This window comes from Leptosomus discolor, chromosome 4 (genome assembly GCF_034619465.1).
Source record: "Leptosomus discolor isolate bLepDis1 chromosome 4, bLepDis1.hap2, whole genome shotgun sequence".
In the NCBI taxonomy this organism is placed as follows: Eukaryota; Metazoa; Chordata; class Aves; order Leptosomiformes; family Leptosomidae; genus Leptosomus; species Leptosomus discolor.
In genome coordinates this window covers 64,190,430-64,215,511 of record NC_141394.1, presented here as the reverse complement: position 1 = coordinate 64,215,511, position 25,082 = coordinate 64,190,430, and the positions used below count along the sequence as shown (strand labels likewise).

At 37.9% G+C, this 25,082-nt stretch overlaps 1 protein-coding gene across 1 annotated transcript in view; it reads right to left on the bottom strand.

The window, feature by feature from the left end:
* Positions 1–24,568, bottom strand: part of ADGRA3 (adhesion G protein-coupled receptor A3) — a 61,262-nt gene extending 36,694 nt beyond the window's left edge. The window contains exons 1-3 of the mRNA XM_086464094.1: positions 24,303–24,568; positions 9,056–9,127; positions 1,017–1,088 (exon numbers count right to left, since the gene is read on the bottom strand). Coding sequence (XP_086320220.1) covers positions 1,017–1,088; positions 9,056–9,127; positions 24,303–24,568 — 410 coding nt within the window. The remainder of the gene's footprint in view (positions 1–1,016; positions 1,089–9,055; positions 9,128–24,302) is intronic.
* Between the last annotated feature and the right edge of the window lie 514 nt (positions 24,569–25,082).

Below are 25,082 nucleotides of genomic sequence, written 5' to 3'. Positions count from 1 at the left end.
GTTTGCCCATATACTGTTAAATGAGCTTAGCCTTACCAGTAAATCCCCTTGGAACAAGCTTGGCTTACATTACTATATAGTAAATTTTCATATTTGTACAGTATATTTATCATGTGTGCTACATCATTTAATTTTTTGACATGCCAGAGAGACCTATTCTAGTGTACTTATTGTACGTAAATGGGACCACTTCTATATTTAAATACTGTATATTTTACAGTGTAGGTCTTCAATTGAACTGCCAAAAATTTTTAAAGGAATAAAATTAAGCTTGCAAGTAGTTAGGGTCTAGAATTGGTCCTTCAGCTTTATTTTTAAGGTTTTTCAAAAGTGCAGTTACCAACAAAACTTCCTTTTAAGTGAGCCAGATCATCTGATCAGTGACAGATGAACATATATAGTACAAAAACTTAAGAAGAAAAAACTGTATGCTGATGAGGGGGGAGGGGGGCGAGGGGCAAGGGGATCACACTGAGGTCTTATTTTTCAAGCTTCATCTGGGACAGAATTTTTATAGCCAAAGTATAAATCCCAAAAAAATGTGTTAATGGGAACGTTGGCACAACCTTCAATAAAGCAGCATTAACAGTGCTGTAACTTCAGTGTAGTATTAATAGCAAGGGACTCTGTGTTCCACTATGACCTTTGGGAAAAAAAAAAATCATGAGGAGTTTAACATTTAACAAAGCGAGACTTGATGGCATCAAAGCTCTGCATGAACATTTACCCAGCGACGTTTCAAGTCACCAAAACACAAAAAGGGAGAATAATACAAGAGACTGTCAGTAACAACAAGTGAGACTGCCAAGCCACAAGCAGTGGATGTTCTTCGGCCATAAGACTGAAAGCAGAATTTGTTTTATACATACATATATGTGTGTGTGTGTATAAATTTAGACAACATATACATATTCAACTTTTAATATAGAACAGCTTTGCTGTCTAAATTTCCAGAACCTAAGACTATACTCTCAGAGGTGTTTTATTTAAACTGACTAGCTAGATGTACTACTTACAGTCTTTTCAGAGATGAAAGCCCCAGAAAAGCTCCTGGATCTATAGTACTAATAAGGTTGTTCTTAAGGTCCCTGTGGAGAAAAATTAAGACATTACACATACCACAAACTACCCTTTAAAACAGATATACATGTATGAAGAAACACTTAACTTGTCTCAACTTGTTTGAAAACCACCCCAAAAAACCTTACAACACATTTCTACTTTCTCTAACATAGTATCTTTCATAATTTGACAATCCCTATTTTAACTAGGAAAAGGAATACAAACAGTATGTGTATTCCTTTAAATATTCTATCAGTTCTTATCCCATGAAAGGGTACAGAGTCAAAGACACTTTGCCACTGTGTCTGAATAGATCACAGTTGCTCAGGGTGTAACATTTGCTCATGACATAGTACAATATTGTTTAGCACAGTGTTGTCTTCTTCAGCCTAACTAATTTTTAATACTTCAGTAGTGCCCAACATCTACCAAAGGAAGCAAAACAAGGTCCTAAAAATGCACCAAAGATACAACACTGGAAGTTTCCACCAATGTAATGCCACAAAAGCAAAGCCCTGGCTGAGAATCCCAAACAAAGCTGGTGAAAAAACTCTGAGCACAGATTTTTAAATCTTAAGTTTCCAGAATAGGAAACTGTGAGAAATGTAAAGTAACTATGTCAGTAAACGGCTTTATTAATTGTACAAGTGATACAGGAATTTTAACTCCTAACTCAAGACATCTGCAGATACAGCTTAATTTAGAAGGTCACAGAAAGCCTCTGACAGCATCTATACAGTTTTGAACAAGCTTTATCACTGCATGAATGCTAAAATTATTTCTATATCCTTATCCATCCACATTTTTACTATATTACTACCTGAAACTTCTCAGGCACTTATTACTACAAGAAAAATTTCTCATTCCTTGGAAATATGTGAACAGTCTGCATTTGAAAAGAATATTAGTGATTTCAATTAAAATCAATGTTTTAGTTAGCAAGGATAGAAAAAACATCTCCTAAATCTACCACAACATTAATAATACTGCCCAAAAGAGAATAGTACAAGAGGATTACATCTACCATCACACAGATATGCATGAGTGAAAATATAAAGTCATCCCAAGATTTCACAATAGCATTTCCTACAGCCAGATTAACAAATCATGGTACAACAGACCGTGTCACAGCACACGTATCATGCTTCAATGCTGTATCTAATAAACATTTTAAATACTTTAAATACTTTAACTTTACCTTGCAGTAGAGTAAATTAATTTTCAGTAAAACTATGACATATACACACTTCTTTCAACTTTATTTTGTTGCCCTGTATGGTGGCAGGGACTGCCAACTGCTTCCAAAGAAGCATCAGAAGCCTGAAGAATTGTAATGTTTTTAAGCCTCTTTCAGCAGGCTTAAAAACCCAGTACCAAGACCATGACAAACCTGAGAATACTAAATGTTATTCATCACTTATTTACCATCAGTCTTTGGGACAGGGAAGAAAAATTGTACTTACTGTTCATATTATAAATTTCAGTTTAAAGTCACGTAACTCCGATTTAAAACTTAAAATCTCACTGTGGAAAACACTCAGGGTGAAAAACCTCGACAACATGCCTTGGAAATCCACTAGTCTAGATTATCAGTGATCTTTAATTTCATTACTTAAATTCAAAGCATACTGTTGATACACCTCTTTCTTAAACCCATTGCTTCAGCGGGAAAAAAAAATAAATATAGTTTTCAGATTAAAAGCAAGAGTTTTACTGCTTCTACAACCTGTTTGTATATTTTGTCAGATTAGCTGACAAAAATGACTAGTCTATTTTTTTTCCCCCCTCTCCTTGGTAGGTCTTAATACCAGTTCCAGAAGAATAATTGCACTAGAATTAATAAATTCTTTTTAAAAAGAAATGCCAACATTTTTCATATTTTCATAAAACTCATTCGATGTATATTCTGTATTTTGTGAATAAGACAGCAAAGCATTAAGGAACCACCATACTAAAGTAATTTTTAAAAAACACCCTGAATGCCTGAAGTGTCAGCATTTTCACAGCCTGTGACTACAACAGTTGGGGAGTCTCTGCGGTTCCCCCCCGCAGTGGCAGCCATTAGAAAGCACTGGCTATGTATGCATTTATCAAAAAGTATTAGCAGATGAAAACTGGGAAATAAGAGGCATTTAAAGATAATCAAAATTAACACAGTGCTGACATGTCTGGCAGCTCTTCAGAAACAATGAAGGATGTTGATACACAGGCAGATGCAACTGCCAGGACTCCAGGATCTAGGAGAGTTTCTCAATGAAGAAACGACACTTGTGGTTAAACCACAGACTGATAGGATTCTCACGTAGAAGGGAGGTGGGGGAGACAATCTCAACAGAAAGGTGTGTTTGGCTTCGAAGTTTGTGTTGTTTTTAACACTTATTAATACATTTATACAAACTACTGATTTTTAGCAACAGGAATTTACTCATCTAAGCTGCTGATTTTAATAATTTTTCTTTGGCAAAGCTCAATCAACAGGATATAGTTCTAGATATGTATTTGTCCAAATAAAAGAAAATCTGTTCCAAAGAAATCATTTAGATGAGGGCTTCAGTTAGGGCAATATTAAAACTTCCCCACGCTCTAGTTTATCCATACATCTTTCACCTTAGCGTAACTACATCTTTCACCTAGCAATTAAGAATACTACTACAAAAAAACCCCGCAAGCCAGGCAGTAGTCCAGTCTTACACTAAGAACCTATTAAAAAAACCCCTAATTTTCTAATTCATCTAAATAGCAGTGCAAATGAGGATGCCTCTGTATTTATTAGGGAAGGTGACTAACTGAGATTAGGATCGTAGAAAAACTCAGGTTTTAAGGGATGAGCTGAGGTCATGCAGTCCAACTTCTGTCTCAAAGCACAACTAAACCAGATTAAGTGCCCCACTGTTAAGTCCAGTAAAGTCCTGAAAACTGCAAAGGATGACGATTTTACCATTTCATCACTCAACTCTCTAAGTGCTTAACCATTCTCATTATGAAGAATTTTCTGACGTCCAACTAGAACAGCCCTTTTTCATATCTGTGATCAAGTGGGCAAATAGCAATTTACCAACAAAAATATTTTTAGAAGCCTTACAATCACACCTAACGTTACCTTGTTAAGATAAGAAAAATATCTTAATGAAAGAATACTTAAATATAACTACAGTTTGCCATGTAAAAAAATCCTTTCATTTCATTAGAATTTATAACAAAATGTTTCATTGTCCAGCTGTCTATGCCTTAAAAGTGCACATACACATACTTAAAAATTACTTAGGTATGAACATATATTACCTATAATCTACTGCTTTCTGTCTCAGCACAATTAAGATTGTCGTAATTATTACTAAAGCATCCTGCAGGCACAAACAAATGATGCGCACATATATACATACTGACACGAACACATTATTTAGTGCTCTCAACCGCCATTGGATAAACTATCATTAATTCCCAAACAGAACTTGAAAACGAACGTCAGACAAGAAAGACAGTAGCTACCATGGACTCTTACTGTATGAAATAGCTTTTCAAAAACGAAATGGGGGAAGAGGTCAAAGAAGTTACAAAAATAGGTTAAACATTATAAAGTCATCCTATCCCTCCCACATCTCTATGAGGTGTAGAGTTTATGCAGGGAAGATCCAATAAATGCTTATGACTGATGAAAATTTTTTTATGTTTCCTCATCATTCACTGTGTATGATTCAAATTCTACCCTATACACACAGGTGTTCTCCCTAAAATACGGCAGGTTATGTTTATTTTGAGTTTTCACCATCAGTGTGCCAAATATTTAGGGTACCACCAAAACTGTCGATAACAAAGCCCAATACTTTATTGCATGTGGGTCTCCGATGTAGAATTCCGCTTTCAAGTCAACATAGTCAAATTGTATGTGAGGACCAAATGCTGCTGGAGCTGTTTCACCAGGTTCAAGTAATTCTGTCTCAGAGAGGAAAACTGGCTCAAATCTATCACTAATTTTGAGGACATTAAACTAATACAAGTTTAGAAATCAACTGGAGATTCCAGGTTTGTAAGGAACCATGAAAGAAGAGACTATTAATAGATACTTCTGAGACTTGGATATTTTCCAAATGGAAATTAAAAAGCTGTTACTAAAAATCACCTCTAGACTTTCTGAAAAGTTTTTATACATGCTTTTGACATCCCCTTGCATCTAAAGAAATCAACAGCAACTTAGATCACTTTGCTGTTTGGCTTACCCCACCACATCACCTGTGACATGCACTGAAGAACTACAATAGATAAAATTTCCTGAAGATGTAATACAAAAAAAAGTTAAAAAAAAAGCGCTTGAGAATACCACACTTCTGCAAATTAAACAAAAGCTAGAACCTAGACCAGAAAACCTTTTTGTTTCCTTCAAATAATTTCTATACTTCCAACAGTTCAGAACACTCCAAAGCACTCAATTTCACAGCACAGATTTTTCAGCAGAGACTAGAAGCACATTTCCACTCCCTCACCACTCACCTTTCAGAAATTACCTGAGAAGCAGGTGAGCATGGGGAAAAAAAAAAATATTTTGTAGCTTAACACTCTCATTCTTCTCCTGAAAGAGCTACAGCTAATAAAGAGATGGAGCTTCCAGAACCAAATGCAGAACTAAGGTTAGAGCAGAAGTTCCTAACTATTCATAAAACCATTCCTCTGCTCAATAATATTCAAACAATACTGACATTTCCCAACCACTTTTAAAGACTTCCAAAAAAAAGTTCAGGTCCACCACTAGGACAACTGAAGTCCACCTTTTCACATGGTCTGCTGCACTGTCACAACAAGAATTAAAATCAGAAATTGTTACTGTTTGAAAAAGTATGAAGACGTTCTTGTTTTTATTTAAGGCATCCATATATCTACAGATTGGTGCTGTAAAAACAGGAGAGAAAAAAATGAGACTAGCTACAAATAACACTCCCTTCACAGTGCGTATTTCCCCTTTTCAAAGGTATATCCTAAAAATACATTGGTAAACCCTTGTCATTATTCACAGTTCGATAAATATCAAATCCTTCTTTTGCTATCTAAATATCTTATTGAATTCCATGCCTGTCTCTTCTTCCTATCTCCCTTATGTACAATGAAAAATAGTTATTTTACAAATACATAATCTTCCTTATCCTTGCAATAGCCAACAGACAGCACTAGCTACCTTCCAGATAGAAGACAGCAGTTTGCTTCTAAATTACTGGACTTTGAATAATGCTAAAGTCAAATCTCTACTAGATAAAAATTATCTGCCACAAATTAGTTGTGCAAGAAGTTACTTCAACATTTCAACTGCAGGAAATTCATAGCAAAACATAGCATTAAGAAAGTCACTGGAGATTAAAATATTTAACATCTTTTTGTACAGACACTTTAATTGCCTCTTATGGCAGTAAAAATCTTTGACCTGTTTACTGTTATTCAGCTATTATTTGCATGACTTTTTTCCTGTAAGAGTAGATGTAGACATAGCATAGTCATTTTCTACTATAATTAACAAACATTTCACCCTCCAGTAAAAAAAAACTCTCTTATTTTGGTAATCTTATCATCCTGTTTACAAAATAATGCATTACCAAATTCTGCATTTTCATAAATTAACATACATGCACAAAGTTATTAACAAAGAGATTTGAAATTCCTACTTGGGGCCAGCATTTTTAAAGTGCTTCCCCATAGTTTTGGGGCATATAAGCAAACAAAACAATCTCTCCCTTTCAATAGTAACTATGGAGAATTGTCAGATGGGGATGAGGTCAAGAGATAACATGTTTAAGAAAAAAAGATAACCTAAAAGGCAACGATTTGCAAGCTGCAGATACCATACGTCCAAGTTTATCTGAAAAACTGAAAAAATAACAGAAACCACTTCATGTAAATTTTCATTTAAGATGTATAAGAACTAAACAGGAGAACACAAGTTTAGTGTGTTAGGAGATGAATTATGCAGTTCTGAAGCTTTATTTCAGGAATCAAAATGCTGATTAAAATGCAATTAAAAACAATTATTACGCAGGTACATGTTCCTGCCATATTAGTTTATTTTTTTAAAAGGCTTTGGCTAAATATATCTATACATCTAAACTCTACCCAAAAACCACTAAGGATAAAGGGCAAAAATATTTGCTATGAAGTATAACATTACAAGGAACGAACATACAAGCATCAAAGGCATACAAAATTTTTCCCCTGGTAAGCAGCAATGTTACGTGACAATGCTACTGTCTGAATTAACTATTTAAATCTCGATTGAATTTATTTCTTTTACCTCCATTTCATCTGTTAAATAAAATTTGGGAAAAGAGCATATCTACAAAGAAAGAAAACAGTCATAAGGAAACAAGGGGGAGTAAGAAAAAAAAATAAGGAAAAAACTGTAATTCTAAAGGCATGCAAGTTACCACAGTGAACATTAAGGAATACAATTTTAAACTGCTTAACATAATGTTAATGTTTAAAATAGTCACCAGGTCTTTCTTTTTTTTTTCCATTGACTATTAATTTAAGTTTGAAAAATTATTTTAATTACAAAAGTAGCATCTGTCCAAGGTCACAAGAACATTTAAAACAGAAAAGCTTACTTGTACTATGGTTAAATAGATATTTAATTTTAAAAGTCCTGCACATGGGGAGGGGGGGAAATGTCATTAATGACTAGTGTATCATGCTAGACCACCATACCATCTAAAAATACTGCTACCCCAGATCATTTTAAATGGTCAAAATGTGATGTCTTCCTTACTGCTTTCGTTCCTTTTCATGAAAGATGATATTAAAATAACCTAAAAAATCCTTACAAATGACAGGAGTTAAATGGAAGAAAGCTGGGTTCTTACGATTTGGATTCATAGGGCAAATGTAAATGATCACCTCAAACTAATTAGAGTTTCAAGTATTTCCTGTCTGAAAATTGTAATGAGTTACAACAAATAACAACTGTCAGCAGATGCGTTTATTACCTAAGCAAGGATGCCAAAATAATGAGTAAAGATCTAGAATGCCATCACTGCTGATAACCTTGCTTCTCTGGCACAATGGCTTATTTCTACAACAAAGCTCATCTGCCAGTGCAGAAGAAAAATCGTTCTTCTGACATGTGGGGGATGGAATGGTGGAAGCGCTTGAATTTATTTAGGCCAGGTGACCAGGTTTACAGCCTTCAAGTTTTAGAGGAAGAATGAAATACTTTTAATCCCCTAAAGCTAAAAGCCATTTGGAACTCTTCCTAGAGTTGCAGGATGATTATGAAACTGGCTACTTTCCCAGTCAAATGGCCTAGAAAAATCCTTATCTCTGAAGTTTCTGCTTGCTCCCAGGTAGATCAACCTGCCAATCCTGACCTTCCACCAGCCGGAAAAAAGCTGACTGTAACAGAAGCCACAATGCTGCTTCTTATCCCATAGGTGATATATTATCTGAAAGGGAAAGTGAAAACAGGAAGCAAAAGGTCTCCAAGAAGTTACACCCATCAGACTCACTCCCATTCCCCGCCCCCCTACATCCAGTATATACTGAAGTTGTAAAGTAAACAGCAAAACTGTTAAAATAAATGTCAGCAACAAACTTAGAATGAATCTAGCCTCTTTTAGAGGCTCTAATATATCCACTTCCCTTACATATACACTTTACAATTGTTTGATGAAGAGTTTGACACTTAATTAGAAATCAAAGAAATAATTGTCTTTTATAACATAATTTTTTGTATGAGACCAACAACCACAAAGCAAATCCAGTCATCACAGGATTCCAGTGAACTTCCCACTGAAACTGCCCTAATCTCACCCACAGGTGAGGTTATTCCTTTATGCTGTTACACTCATTCATGAAGAGAACGCTTAACTATATTAACTCCTCAATCACAAAGAAGTACATCAAAATAAAGTAAGAACACATCTGAAATAAGACATTTTGTTCTCAGAATTATTAATGAAACATAAACAGTATATCACTTTGTTTTTAAAGGGAAAACAGATTTTTAAAAAGTGCTTACAATCTTTCAAGAAGGTGTAATCCAGTGAAGGAACCATTCTTCAACTCTGTTATTTTATTATTACTCAGAATCCTGTAAACACAAACAGACAGGATAATGTAAGTTTGGTAGCAAAATTATTTGCTGCAGCCTACACTTCTGGTGTAAATCTTTTTGTTTAACAGCCTTTATATCAAACTACAATGCCTAGCTCATTGTCTGAGGTGTATATAACAGCACTGCTTAAATATTTTGAAGGAGAAAGAGAGGATTTTCTGTTATGTGCTCTAAGTACCACGCAAGCTTACATAATTAACATATGAAAGAAAGTACACCCATATAGGATTATCGTAATAAAATACCAGATTTGACATAATAGAAAATGAAGTATTAAACAACCAATCTACACATTCAATATTCTATTCTTCCATCCCCATTTTGGCTTTCAAAACCACACAACATATCGCCTGTTTCCCACTTCCTCTGCTGCCACCCTCAGCCACTTGCACCCGCTCACTTCTCCCATGTTGTGGCACCTTTCACAGCCATCCTTCACACATTCAACCTTCTCCTCAATGCAATCTTTTTAAGACATCTGCAAATAAGCTCAGTGAGCACTCCTTTACTTCTGTCTGTCCTTTCTTCTCCTAAAGGACCACACAACTGCAAATTCCCTCTTCCATATGAATAACTGGATCAGGCCCATCTAGCCAAGTAGCCTGTTCTCCAACCACAGACATCTGCAGATGCAAATTATCCTGAAGTTAGGAAATCCCTTGTATAGCTGGATGCTTCCATACTTAGAAGGACCTGCTTTCTATACAGCTACATATTTTTGTCACAAAAAAGCCTGTTTTGCTTTTGAACCATGCAGAGTTTTGGCATCCACAACACTATGAAAGGCTTCGCAGTACAAAGGTCCATTCCACAAAGATCCCCTCATCTCATTCATTTTGAACACAGGTCCTGCTAGCTTCATGTGATGCTCCCGACTTCTTATACTGAAACAAGCAGTAACCGATCCCTACCTACCCTCTCTTTGCCACGTGCAATTACGTAGAAACCTAAATGGTCTCCTTCATATTTTACTCACTCTTCTCACAAAAATTATCTTGTGCCACCATAATTTCTCAGTTCTTTCCAGCTTTATTCAGAGACACAACCACCAGAACTGAAATAGTATTCGACACACAGCCAAGTCCTAAATCTACATACTGGGATAATTATCTTCTGTTTTGTTTCCTACCATTTTCCTAGCAATTCCCAACATCTCTTCTGCCTTTACCACTTGTACTAAGAACTGAAAATTTCTGGTCAGGTCAATGCTCATCATCTTATATATGAAGAAAGAATTGTCATTGTCCCCAGTACGATTTTCACTTTTCTACAGTGTGCTGCTTCTGCCATCTTATTGTCCAATTATTAGTTTCATAAACTTCTTCCAAATTCTTCACTTTACCCTCATACTTATTACATCAAGCAAGTCACCAAACTCCATCAACCCCCTGCTCCCACTGCTTTACAGGTCATTAAGAAATATGTTGTACATTACAGGTCTTTAAGATTCCACTCCACTGAGAGGGCTAACCATTTACTTTCACATCCACTTCTTAGCCTTCAGCACATTAGCTGTTCATACACTGATTTTCCATTTTAGGCTGACATATTATTTTCATCAAATGTCTTTGGCAAGGGACTGAGAGATGCCTTTTGGAAAAGCAACTATCTCTCATTACATCAACTGGATCATTCTTGTAAATATTTTGATGATTCTCAAGAACTCCAAAGGTTTGTGGGGAAGAGCTTCCCATTACAGGAGATGTAAATTTTCCAAAGTACAACCCTCTCTTTATCCAGGTATCCAATATATTTATTATAAACTCTACTGACGTGTTCAACACAAACATCACAACTGGAAACACGTAGTTCCCTTAAACTGATGCACTTACAAAAATCAGCATTTGCCATCCTGCCAGTTCTCAAAAATCAAGTTCATTCTAAGCAAGACTTCAGACATTCATCATTTGACTTTTTCATCCCTGAGTTCTTCTAAAAGTTCTCCAGTGCAAAGCATCTTGTCCTGGAAATTTATTCACTCTGTCAGTTTGTTCCACAACCTCTGCTACAGTCACTTCAATTTCAGACAGGTCCTCTATCAAATGCATCCTTGCAGATTCAACATGTCCGTGCACTACTTCACTTACATCTATTACATCTTCAGGCTGGAAAACTACTTCCACACTTACAACTGCCACTCGCAGATTTCTTTCCATGTATTCTACTACATCTTTCAGATACTCTCTGCAATAGCCATAAACCAAACCACATACACCTCTCTCTCCCCCAATGCATAAATTTTTTAATCTTATGACAATGATTAGTACTTCAAAACACATCATGAATAAGATAAAACTAAAATACAGAAATACCGGCCTATGAAAACAGCAACATTTTGACACAACCATATATTACACTAAGTAGCTTTCTTCTCCATGTTCCTCAAAGATTGCCTCAAGCCCCTGTGGTTTAGACAGACACAAGGCAGCCAATTTTTTGTCTCAAAGCTCTGAGAGAGAGAGATTCACTCAAAGTCAATCTCATGTACACAGAATCAAGACAGCTGAACAAATTATTTGAAAATCTTTCCATTTCCAGTCTGACAGATGGAAGGTTTGAAAATCCTTGAAGTTAAGGGTAAATCATTCAACCAAGGTAACAGTTCTGATGCTAAAAGGAGGAGATCCCATTCATTCTGCTCCCTTTATAGTCGTATCATGTACTTCTGCAGCTCATCTCAAGTCATCCCCGGTGCCCACTGCTCCACAAGCAACTAACGTTAAACTACACATTTACTCAAGGCATCTTCCAAGAGATCAATTTCTATATCAACCACAAAAGTGTGATCAGCATTGTAGGCTACACGGTCAGCTAGTCCCAGGTGAAGACTGATCACAGGAATGGTGGAAAGGATGAGAAAAATATACTTAAAAGTATACTGAGAATTTGCTGTTGTATGTGCCTGTAATGCCTGTAACATCCCCTAGAGTGTCAGCTAAGAAAATTTGCTCTTGTGAAAATACAGTTCTAGAGTCAAATACGTTAAGCTACCTTACAGGAAGGAAAGAAGGAAAGTTGCCCCTTGGCTGAAGCTGTGGTAACCTAGATGATCGGACAACTGAATCACAGAGAATATTTTAAAAACAGATGTACAAATCAAAGCAGCCCGGGTACATTTCAGAAATCTACATGTATTTCAAGGAACCCTTGCATCAAGGAACCCTTGCATCAAGGAATGACCAACATGTAACAGAAAACCAGAAATTGCATTTGCAAGACAGCAAGTTTCGTAAATACAATAATAATCATCATCATCATCATCTACAACTTGGAATGCCTGCAAAACTAGTAAAATTTAACTAAGGCATTAAAATCACATCCCAAAGTCTTTGAAACTACTTTCACTTCTTCTCAAAGAGAAAAAGGTTTCAACCTAAATAGTAAGTATTCTTTGTAGAAATGTTAAGTACAGGATTGATTCTGCAACCCAAATCTATTCAAAGTACACTTTTATTTCAACATCCTTCCTGGTTTCAGAAACATACGTGAGAAGAAAAATCATTATATATAAAGAAACGAATAAAGGACCTTATAACAAACCTCATTAATAGTTAATGCAAACTGAACATAAGGCATAACAGCAGCAGCAAAAAAAAACACAGACCAATTTCAGACTTATGGATAAAATAAGAAGAAAAATATTCAGAAAACACAAGCAAGCAAGCAAAATACAATCTTTGGTAGCACAGAAATAATTTGTATTTTAGTTATAATTGTCTTCATCTTAAGATGCACTGATTTCACCTGTACTTTTTCCAGAAAAAGGAGCTATTCAAAATGGAGCAGGAACCACTTCAAAAGTAGCTATAAGTGACTGAACTAAATTTAAACTAAATAAAAATTACAGTTCTGTAAAAAAAAAAAATTAGTTTTCTGACACTGCCTATAAAATAATAGGCCTAAAGTAGGAGCCTTTGAATATCTGTGCACTATGTAAATTTCTCTCTGGAGTGTGATGTACAAATTATAGTCAGTCTGATTTAGTATTTTCTCTGCAGAGGCTGTTAGTTGCTCAACCATAAAGGTTTAGTACAATAAATGATAGATTTTACAACACTCCATATAACCTAAGACATTTCCTCACACTTAAAAATGTTGTAAGTGTAATCTTTAAAAAAAAACGCAGTTTAAAACTCGCTATTAATATATTTAGTCTATACATTATTTGAAGTGTTAAGGGATGTGGCATTAGAAGACAAAACACGATAAAGCATTCACCTCAAAGTAGATGTTTTATAGTCAATTTCACAATTTCTGTGCATTAATGTACAGTGAAACGATGGACTATTATGTACCACTCAGACACAGAAAATTATTTGTGATCAATAATAATTCTAAGTTACTAGTTTCAGACCATAATTTTTCCTAAGAGGCAAGTAATTCTGAAAATATGCGAACTTTTCCATCAGTAATAAGTTTAAAGGGAAAATGGTAGAGCACTACTCATCCCCATCTTGTTCAACTCTTCTTTAACAACTGACTTTGCAACCTAAATGATGTACCTGGAGATTTCACAAAGGGGTTTCCATAGCCCAATTTCACTGTTGCTCCATGTCTTACAAGCTCCAGATCAGATTTTTTTTTCCCCCCTCTTTTAAATGATCAACAATACCTGCTTGGAACAAATGCATTTTGCTTGTCCAACCCTTATATAACAGAAAATAAAATGGGAAGCTACTGCATGCACACACACTTACAGCCACAGGAATTAAAAAACTTGGAAGAAAAGGCAGCTGAAAAGTAGGTTCTAGATAGCACTATGGAAAACATCTCAAGTCACCTTAAAGCAACACAGGTCCCTCTCCTTTGACTGAACAGAATGGCTGCAGAGACAAAGAGGTGATCTGAAACAATGTACCTCAAGAAAAAAAAATACCAACCTGTACACACACAAAAAACAAACAAACAAAAAAAACCACCACCACCCCAGCTTTTCACCCATTCCAAGAACATTGCTGAAATGTTCCTTTGTTGAACACAGCTTGGATCTGAAAGCCTTGGTTCCGTTTTGCTCCATAAAGCGGCAGAAGAATTTGGCAAAACTCTGCAAAGAAACTCAGCTCTGGCTCTAACTCACTGGCGAGACCTTTAGAAATAGATGCCCAGTTGCTAGCATGCAAAACATAACTCTGCGGTCAAGCCCAAAGTCTGTCCCTTGTACTACAAAGAGTTTTAGCAACAGATACTAAAGGTGATGTGATCAACCTTTTCATTTTGGTACAGCACGGGGGAAAAAAAAAAACAATCAAGGCTTGATTCGTTTTTACCATTAGAATAAGGTGATAAGCATTACGTGAAAAAAGCTTTTGTTCTATGAAACAATTTTGGTTTGTCAGCTATAAAACAACCATCACTAAGACATCAGTCAACTAGACAGGAATTTAGAATGCAACCCTAAACTTCACAAATTAATCCTTTTGTAGCATACTATTAAAATACACACACATCTATTAACACCATTACAAGAGAGTCAAAATGGCCTCCAAGAAGCCTGTACAAAGCCTGGGAGACAGTGTAGCTTCTAGTTGAATGCTGAAGTAGCTTCCAGAACACATTTTAAGAGACTCAAATAGAGAGCCAGGAAATAGAAAATAAACCAGATCATTTCATGATGATGGCTGTATACTCTAAGGACTGGGAAAGCGGCCACCAGCAAAAATTGGACTAAAATAACCATCTGTACAACCAAGAAAACTGCTTTCTGCTGAAAGCTGTGAACATGCAAAAATACATTTTTCAAAGTTTATCTTGTAGAAGGTGTGATTTAACAAGGATATAAAACCAGGACTTTCCAAAAAGTTAGTATTTTGCCTTCTAGCAAGCTACTGGTGTCAAAGGGAAAAAGTAATGGACTAAGCAGAACATGAAGAGTACTTGCTTAAAAGTAACCCTGAAATGAAAACACTCCACAAGCTACATACAGAGAAAGAATTATGAGTATTTCCAAAGCCCCTAAAACAAAAGGAGACAGTATTTTCCAATTTAACAAAAACATTAGAATTCAGGAAGCTTAGCAATGGAACATTTGCAAAACAGAAATCTGCAACAGATAAAAGATTTCCTGTGCTATTTCATTATTACGCACATTAAACAATATTAAGATTGTAAACCAAAACTCTCAGAAGTAATGAAATTACAGAATTAAAACTGTGTCTATTTATATTGCCCCATTTTTAACTGGGAATGTGCTAACTTTATATGATGTAATGACAGGCTTTTTTTTCCCCCCCCTACATAATGCCTGCATCATTCAAACAACAATGCTCACTTTGTGCACTGCTATTAAAAATATTTTTTTTTCCTTGTATTCAGTATGTGACCACTTGCTTTATTTATTGCCTTTCTTTAAGGACAAACCATTCTCCAAGAACAGAAATTCTTTATTTCTAGTGAAATACAGTGGCAATCACTGGAGTACCTCAGTGAATTTTCTATGTAAAAGTATTAAATAAAAATCATCTTAGAGGGCAGAGCTGAGGGGCAAAACAGAATGCAAGAGTGAGTAGCAATGTTGCTGAAAATTATACTACTATCAGAAGAAATTCTTGCGAAATTACAACCTTACCAACCAAACCTCTCTTTCTAGTACTCATCCCAGGCTGGCAGGCCTACCTAAGAGAAAGTTAAGACAACACAGCAACATCCAATTTCTTCCAACACTAACTCCAAGTTACCATTTCTAAAGCTAAAAAAAAAAAGCACTGGAAACCTAACCCTTATGACCATTACATCCTGGGAAGCTTCCTCCAAGTTCTCTCCCTCCTCCCCTTTTTTTAATCTGTAGCATCTGCACTAGTTTAAGAGATGATCAGCTTTTTCTGTAGTAACCCTCCTGTCTTACTCCCCTCCCTTCTGCCACCTCCTGAGTTTCCCATTTCCTATCCACCAGATGTACACTTGTTAGCATCCTCACTGACTTGCAGCCTAATGCAAGTTTACCCTGCCCCTCCAGCCACCATACATATGTGCAAGAGAGTAACTTGCTTCACAAGAAATACTGCACACACACAGATGCCTAGCCAGACTCTCCTAACTTAAGCTCTTACAGCCAATACATTCTACGTGTTGTATCACAGTAGTATTATACACTGTCACACCCAGTCTCAAATGTATTTACATTTCCTATCAGGTGTATGTGCTCTCTAGAAAGTGCTTTGTCTAGACAGATTAGCAAGCACTTCCTGTCAACTGCTGGCACAGGAAAATTTATATCCTAATCTGACAGAAGTCAATAGTTTTTTTGATAGTTCAGCCCCCTGCACTGACTAGGCATGGAGCCAGACAAATGCTAGTACAGCAGCGAAGGAGGGGAAAAAAACCCCACCCACACAGCAAGAGGCTGGGAAGGTACAAACACACCAGCTCCAGTTCAGGCTACAGTTTTCACGGGCAGCTGAATGTGGATGTAACTTTCCACACTCAGAGGGCGAGATCTCCTTTTCCCTGCCCTTGCTCCTGATCAGCCCTGTGTCAGAAGCAGGAAGAGAGGGTGGAAGGGGACCTCCCTTCTCCAGCACAGAGCTGTAAGGTCAGCTCATTGCAACTTAATGAGCCCACTGACACACAATTTTGAGAATTGGTCTAAATTCCTGTTAATAGCAGAGACTGTTATCCTAAAACAACAGTTCAAGGTATTAGAATCGGTTGTTTGGGATGTCTTACAGGATGGTTTTAAAAATCTGTGCATAATTTGCAAACTCTGCGTGATACTAAGTTTCAAGGTAAAAGCTATTCTATAACAACATGGGCTAACTAATAACAAGTGCCTGTACCTGACAGAAATAAGCCTTTATGTTCATTCCCGCAGATGGAAACAGCACATCACGCGGACAATGCCAGAAGAGTTTTCCCAGATCATTTCGTTATAACGGTCCATTTTCTCCTACTGGCATCCCATCACTAATCCTGCCTTTACTGATTTTGTAGGTAGCTGCTGAATTTCCATGAATCTTTGCCCATCTCTTGCTAAGCCAGTTACAGTCACCCTTCACCCTTCAGTACCTTATCTGCTCTGCCTTCATTCCCTCTGAAGTCCTTCCAATTTTCCATCTCCATAACCAATGCATCCATTCAAAGAAACCCTCCCTCCCAACTCCCAGTAGTAGTTTCTGCCTTTTAATCCAGTCTCCATGCTTTTCTTCACTCCATATCTAGACCTTAACTTCCCTCCCTCTACCTCAAAGCATCTTTTTTTCTCCCTATATGAAACTGACCTAGCAGAGGACACAGACTGTACTCTTAAAAGAAAGCACCTGAAGACTGCACAGCCCACAGTCACCTAGAGCCATAATGCTGGAGACTCGTCTGGACGAATCCTAGAACACACTGTCTAGTGCAGACAGAATTGTGGAATTAAGCTGCCTATTTCTTAAATGTCTTTAATCAATCTGCATTTATTATGTTTGGTTTGTTGTGGTTTATTTTCAAAAAAAAAAAAAAAAAAAAAAAAAAGGCTCTTAGTTGGTCTACCTTGCCAAAAAGGTCACGTTCCTACTCCAAAAGCAACAACTCTGCAGCCCTACCAAAACTGGCTGACTAGCTTGGATCACACACACCATCAAAGCAACTATACTACGTTGGGACTTGGCAGCTCTGCACTGCAGTGCACTGGCATCTCATTCACTCTAAAGCAGCTTAGAGATCTGTAGGACAGTACTGTACTGCACCACTGGACGTGCCCTGTGTCATTCCCCAAGGAGTCACAACACAGTAATGCACATAAACAGTAATTCATGGGTATGATCTGTCCCACTGTGGCACTGTAAGGGCAGCAAGCCATTGGAGTTTTCAGTGCTAGAGAGACAAACAGTGAAATCCAAGCATGAAAATAAACAACACCTATTTACTGTGTTAAAGACTACAGATATTTAATAGATTTAAAGTTTTACAAATTAAGGTTTAAAATTCATTAATTATCTCACTGCAGAAAGCAAAATTCACAAAAACATAGTTTAGTTATCTTCTCTGAAGTTCTTAAATTTAAAACAATTTATTATTATTAATGAAAAGAAATGCTCGACTGTTTTTAATCTTCATGGATTAACTACTGCTACAAAGAAAGTATTTAAACTGTATAGATTCAAAAATTATGGAGACTATTATGATGAAGATAAGGACTAAATAAGGCAAACGACAAATCCCTGAACCTGCAACATATCTGGCCCATGCAAAGTACATATGGAAAACATTAAATTCTAAAAAATCTAATCTTGCAGCTCCATACCTGTTCTAAATCACAAAAATAACCTTTGAAACATGAATAAACTGCAAGCAAAAAGTAATGAGATGCATGTAGTGGTCATTCTTCATCACTGCAGCACAAATTCTCATTCTATTTCTTTAACTCTTGGTATTAACTTTTAAATTTTAATATTTCAGAGTTTTGCCAAACTGAAACAAAAACAGGTGTACTACTGATCAATAAAAGACAACAATGAAAGAAAAAAAGTCCTGAAGATGAAAATCTCTCTTCCTGAGGCTAGATACAGCATAACACATCGAACATTTAACACTCACTGAAGGGCTAGTGAACACATAGGGGCACAGCTTACATGGATATCTTAATGGGAATAAAGGTATTGGGTAATTCCACATTAATATTTTAATCCACATTTTAAAAAAATTTATTTGTCCTTATTACAAAAGTATAAGTTTGCTCTCCAGATTTTTGCAGAACTTACCTCTGTCCTCCTCCCTTATTTCTAACTCAACAGTAACAAATACATAGCTCATTCAAAATCTTAGCCCCAGGCTTGTAACAACTGCCTACAGTTGTATCTATGGTACAGAACACATATTTCTAATTACTTCACGTCTTTAATCAAAAGTACAATAATCTTATTGTAAAAGGCACCCAAACCAATTTAAAATGCTTACATAGAAGAATAATCTTTAAAAAAAAAAAAAAAAATCAGTATGCATTGATACAATCAAGACTATTACCGATTACAACCCACCATGTATGTTCAAGCCACTCTTGCAACAGTAAAAGAAACAAGAGAACACTATTCACACTTGACTGGGTACCCCCATGGATACATATTAACAGCGTAACATGATGTCTTCCGAAGTTGAGTAGCTTTTTAGGTAGAACAAAATATTGCAATTTAGAAGAAAACACTGTTCAAATTGTTGTGACCTCAGAATTTTCTTGCAATACTCAAATATACACAAAAGCGTACACAATCAAAAAAATACCGTATGCATTCGATATCCTACAATAACAACCCCACAATAATGAATCAGTGTGGGAACAGGGCATACAGCAAAGCCTGAATCTGATTTCAAATGCAGATTGCTATCTTCTCCACGAGATAAGACATACACAAAACCTGACAGACATATACCAAGTAGGTGTACTAGAATACAAGCCTAACAAAGTGAAACACCACTAATGATTTTTAGGAGTCAGATGCAACTGGTAAAAAGCCATGCACAAGTACTCGCAAATTACTAAATTGTGGGTACGACAATTCTCAAGTACTGCTTTTGTACTGCCACGTGTTCATGAGTAAAATATATTTTGCATAGTTCATGTACCCACTAACCGAAGAAAATTTTAAGATAATTTTTAATGGGAGTTATTAGCCTTTTGTGTCTTCAGAAAATGTTACTGCTGCCCAAGTTATTAGTACTGAGCACTTAGAACAGCCTAAATAAACTATTTTCACAAAAGAGGGATTAGCTGTCAAGAGTACCTTCAAGTTAATAATGGAAATGTACTTTGAAAGAACAGGCAAACTTCCACAGAAGACATTTACTATGCCCATACTTCCTAGTTGCCAATGTTTTGGTAAAGGACACTTTTTTCCGAACACATAATAGAAAAAGGCCCATCTACGTAAAACAAAGGAAGTGAAAACAGTTTAGCAAAGCATCAGATCACACCTCAAAAAAAGAAAATAATATTTAAAAAATCATAAAAATAAGTCACTATATAATATCTATTTGCTTTCTTTTTAAAATTTGAAGAGTAATTTTTCTGCAAGAAGGAAAAAAATTACTCATATAATTACACACAATTCATGTAATTACAATGTAATTGCACATTGTGTTACAGGTGACTCCTTGCAATATGGGTGACCTTTTGTTTTGAAACTTTGGGAATTTAGGAATTCATGTTACAAACAGAAAGGCTGCGCAGATATCTGGAAGGCCAAATAAGTATGCCTTTCAGCTGCTTAATGGAGGTAGCTTGACACTACTATATTTAGGAGCTGGACAAAAACTGTGACATTTTAAGATGTTTCTCAACAGCACCCCAGTTAAGCATATCTTCGGACACCTTTGAACAGAAATCCAGGCTTATGCTCTGGCTTGCAAATTCTAACACTTATAAGTGCAAACACTGATACTCATATGTTCCTATCAGGATATGTGGGTAAGCAAAGTTGTTTGCAGACCAGTAAGGCTCCCGATTCAGAAACACAATTCTCTACTGAATATATATGCTTTTCCTGTGTTTATTTTGATTCCTATTCCTACAGAACAACCTAGGTGTAATAAGTAACTAAAATTCTCAACAAATAACAAGGATTACAATTTAACGGGCTTGTCTTCAGTGGGATTACACCTTCTCTTCCAAAGAACAAAATAATAGCTAATATCTAACAAGTTATGGCATCATCATTTGACCTTGCATCAAGAAACACAACAGCAATGGATATCTTATCTCAAGACTTCTATTACAAGAGCATAGTGCATTCCTTACTTAAATATGAATCACAGCAGCAGCTTCACTTATCTACTGAAATACAGAGCATGTCAGACGAAGCTCTGAGTTACATTCACCCAGTTATGTTACTTTCGCACCAAAAGCATCCAGTCTGGCTGGTTAAACTACAAAGGTCAAAGCCATCTATGGTGTTCATGTAGATACACTCCTCATTTGCATCCCAATCAGTTTTTGTTACATAAGGCTACGAAAGAGTCCCTTCTTTAGCTGCAACTAAACTTGAATTCACCTTGGAATTTGACATAACTGCTCAGTAAAGCACCAGGTAATTCCGCCTGGATTCTAAAGGAATCCGAACTCGCAGCACTGCCAGAAATCCTAAACATTACTTGTTCTCCAAAACAGACATCTCTCTATACTTTAGTACTCTTCTTCCAGTGTTTGCTTTCCTTCCTCAATCATCAAACAAATTTACTTTGTCTTTTATCAATTGAAATAAAGTTAGAATATTTTTTCTGAATTGTAATTGAAGATTCTACATAATACTGACCTAAATTACTAGGACAATAAAATGGTTTGTGGTAAACAAAGGCCAGTGCATTTCATAAGTTAAGTGACCTTGCCAAACTTATCAATATCATTGTTAACCACTAACTACAAAAGTGTGCATGAACGAAAGAACCTGGCCTGTATCTGAGATGCTACTCATTTATTCTGATTTCCACTCTTATTTCCTCACTATTTAAGAGACTTCTGTCCTCAGAAATATTTCATTGGGAAAAAAAAAAAAAATGTACATGCTAAATGCACAGCAGCAGATCTACTGAAAGGCTAAGAGTTTGATCAGTAATAAGGACGGAATCAGGATTTCTAAAATGAATATAATGTAAATCATTCCTAGCTCACTCAAAAATCAAAAAGTTATATAAAGCTATACAGGTTCTTGTATTTAAATTGGTTTGGGCAAAGGGAGAGTCAACATAAAAGAAAATTAACTAAATTTAAATGTAGCTGATCTGCACAACAGTGATCTATTTTCAGCTACTTATCTCTGCAGTGATCCACTAATCCAAAAAGATATAATAGAACTAGAACTTATCTTAATAGAATAATCCCACAAGAATCAAGATTCTAGATAACTCAGGGCAGTTTGATTCTAATCAGACAACCTTCCTCTATCCACCAAGTACTGCAATTCTAAGTATCAGCTTGGGAGGAAAAAAAAAAAAAAAAAAGGTAATTTTTGGCAAAAGATTAGATAATGATTAACCTAGCCACTACCAATCAACGTTAGTGAAATGGCAATTGGCATAAATCACCAAAACTTTCCAACCAGGTTAACATGGATTCAGTAAAAAAAAAAACCAACCAAAACCCCACAACACAACCACCTCTCAGAGATATGGGAAGTCATGCCTCAAGAGTCAACAAACTTGAAAGATCCTGAACCAAAACAGTTATTGTGCCCACTCTCTTAGAAAAAGTAGAAGCACTGGTTTAATCTTTGCCTTATATGTAAGGAAAACTTCAAAGTGTGCGTTCATATTAATTGTATCAACACAGTTATGATACTTACTACAAAAAAAAAATGAAAAAACCACATTGTTTCTTGCTATGTCTATTAAAAAGTGAAAAATGAATGTTTCGAAGTTATCAGTAACTTCAAAGGCCAGTTAAAACTGAAAGCAACTAATTAGTGTATGTAGATATGCTCTAGATACACTCCAGATAATGAAGGAGTATTAAAAATCATGATGAAAGATGAACCATTTTTCCAAATTCTTCTGTCACTGCGATTACGAACAAAGATCCATTCACAGCAAGGCTGCTGTGTTCGATACCAGCTTGTCTTTCACCGCAATCAGAGCTGTGACTCCCAAGTTTTTTTGAACCAAAAGACCCCCACGGTCAACTTCAGCATATCAACCATACTAACACCTACTGTTATCAAAATTTAATGGATAATATTGTATTTTTAATAGTTAATCACCAGCAAAGCATTTGAGGCTAACAAAGATTACAATGGATTTGTTGATCGAACAGTCATCACCTTCTACTTTTAGCTTACTTTTCTACTTCAGAAACTTCACATATGAATATTTCTGGCCACTTCTCACAGGTAGTTTAGAAATATTCTCCGAACCTTTGCAGACTGCCAAGCACAAACAACTACTTTAGCCTTAATCACCTCCCTTTTTTTGGCTTTCCCTTTTCTCATAGGTCCAGATCCATGCATCTGTCACTGACTGGGTCCACACCTCACTAAGACTTCCTGAAGGAAGCTCTTCCTTGGTGTTTCAGTGCTGTCAAAGCTTGCAACAGCAGCGGTCAGGTTGTTCTCATGACAGAACTATATACCTTCTGTGCTTATTAAACTCAGATTATTGGTAGATCTTTCAAACCTGTAATTTCCAATTAAGTAGATAAATATCTTAAACTAGACCCCTTAATTCAGTTTCTTTTCATTGATTTTCTTGCATACTATTTGGTTGCAATTGAGTCTTCCCATGGTAGCACAGTCACTTTAAGGCACTCTCAAGAAGGGACAGCGTTTCACTTTTAGGACCATCCACCGATGAAATCAGTGCTGCTGATGTCCCGCCCACGTTGGACAAGATGAGCAGGACAAGATGATCTTTAAAGCTCCCTTCCAACCCCAAACCATTCTAGGACTCTATAAACTTCTTTGCTAGAGTGACCAGACAATGTTTCAAGACTTGCAAATCCTTTAACATGTGCACACTGATGTCTAAGTAAATAGCAACATATTTCTTACTTTGGAGTAAGTTGCACATCCTGTTTGAAACTTGTTATTCAAATGGATGAGCTAGGATTGCCTCCACACAAAAAAAAAGCACGCCTACTGGTACATGGAAGTAAACTGACTTTTTTTCCCAAAAAACCAACAAAATAAGTCCCTTCAGCTGGTTTTATTGTGAGCTGCAACGAACAAGTTACTGTTTGCTACCACAGAACTTCAGGCCCACCTAGCCTACCGCACACTGGGCAGCTCACACTCTCTATTAGCACTTGGTTGTTAAAACTACCTCAAAGCATGGGACTCCGAAGCTGAGTTTCTCCTGAGAGAAAATAAATTTAGGGAAGTTTAAAAAAAAAAAAAAAAAATCAATAAAATCGTGGAACTACTTTTAATAAAGGAACACCTAAGCTTTCCGAACAGCCTAAACCCTTTGATAGAGAGCAGCCTCAAGAGGGAAGAACAGGGGTGTGCGGCGATGCTGCGACGCGGGACGGGCGGCGACGCGGGGGGCTCCGCGGGGCGAGACCGCCCCGCGGAGCCCCCCGCGTCGCCGCCCGTCCCGCCGGTGAGTAACGGGACGCTTCCCCCACACACGCCCCCACCCCGGCTGACCCCATTTTACCTCAGGCCAGTGGTACCTCCCCCCATCCCGTCCACGTCGCACCAAGGCCGCCTGCCTACCCCCCCGCCCCCCCCGCTCCGGGGACGGTACTCACAGGGTGACCGTCCGGTTAGGCAGCGCTTCGGGAGGCATGACCTGAGCGAGCTCCAGATTGCTGCAAACTACCTTCACCTCCACCGGGCCGCCGGCCGCCGCTTTGCCGGCGCTTTTGGGACGACCGTCGTACTTACAGCCCGGGGGCAGCACGGCGCCGCCGCCCCCCAGCGCCGTCAGGAGCAGGAGCGCGGGCAGGAGCTCCGCCGGACGACGACGACGACGGCGCGGCGGGCGGCAGAGAGAGCGGCGGCCCGGAGGCAGCATGGCGGGGCTGTGCAGGGCCCCGCTTCGCTCCTCCCGCAGGCGGCGGGGACGGACGCGTCGGCCGAGCCGGGCGGGAGAGGACCGAGCGGCGGGGGAGGCCGCGGTTCGCCCTGGCCTAGCTCCGCGGGGGCGGCGCTAGGCGGAGCCGCAGCGCCGCCGCCATGCGGTGCCGCGGGGTCGGTAGGCTGCGGGCGGGCGGGAGCCGCGGCCGCCTCGACCGCCCTCGTCTTTGTGTGGGAGCCCCGCGCAGCGGCAGCAGCGCCGCCTCCCGCCGGTGCCAGAGCCCCGCGGCAGCGAGCGCGCCCGCCGGGCCTCGGCCCCACTGCGCAGGCGCCGCGGTGGCGGTGGCAGCCAAGGCGGCTGCGCGCCGCCGGGTGAGGGGGGCCGACGCGGGGAGGTGCTGGTCGCCGGCGGAGGGGGGCGATCGCTTCTGAAGGGAAAAAGCGCCCTCCCGATGGGGAACCGCTGGCCCGTTCCGCCGCCGCGCCCTCGGCAGAGTCGTCGGCAACGCAGG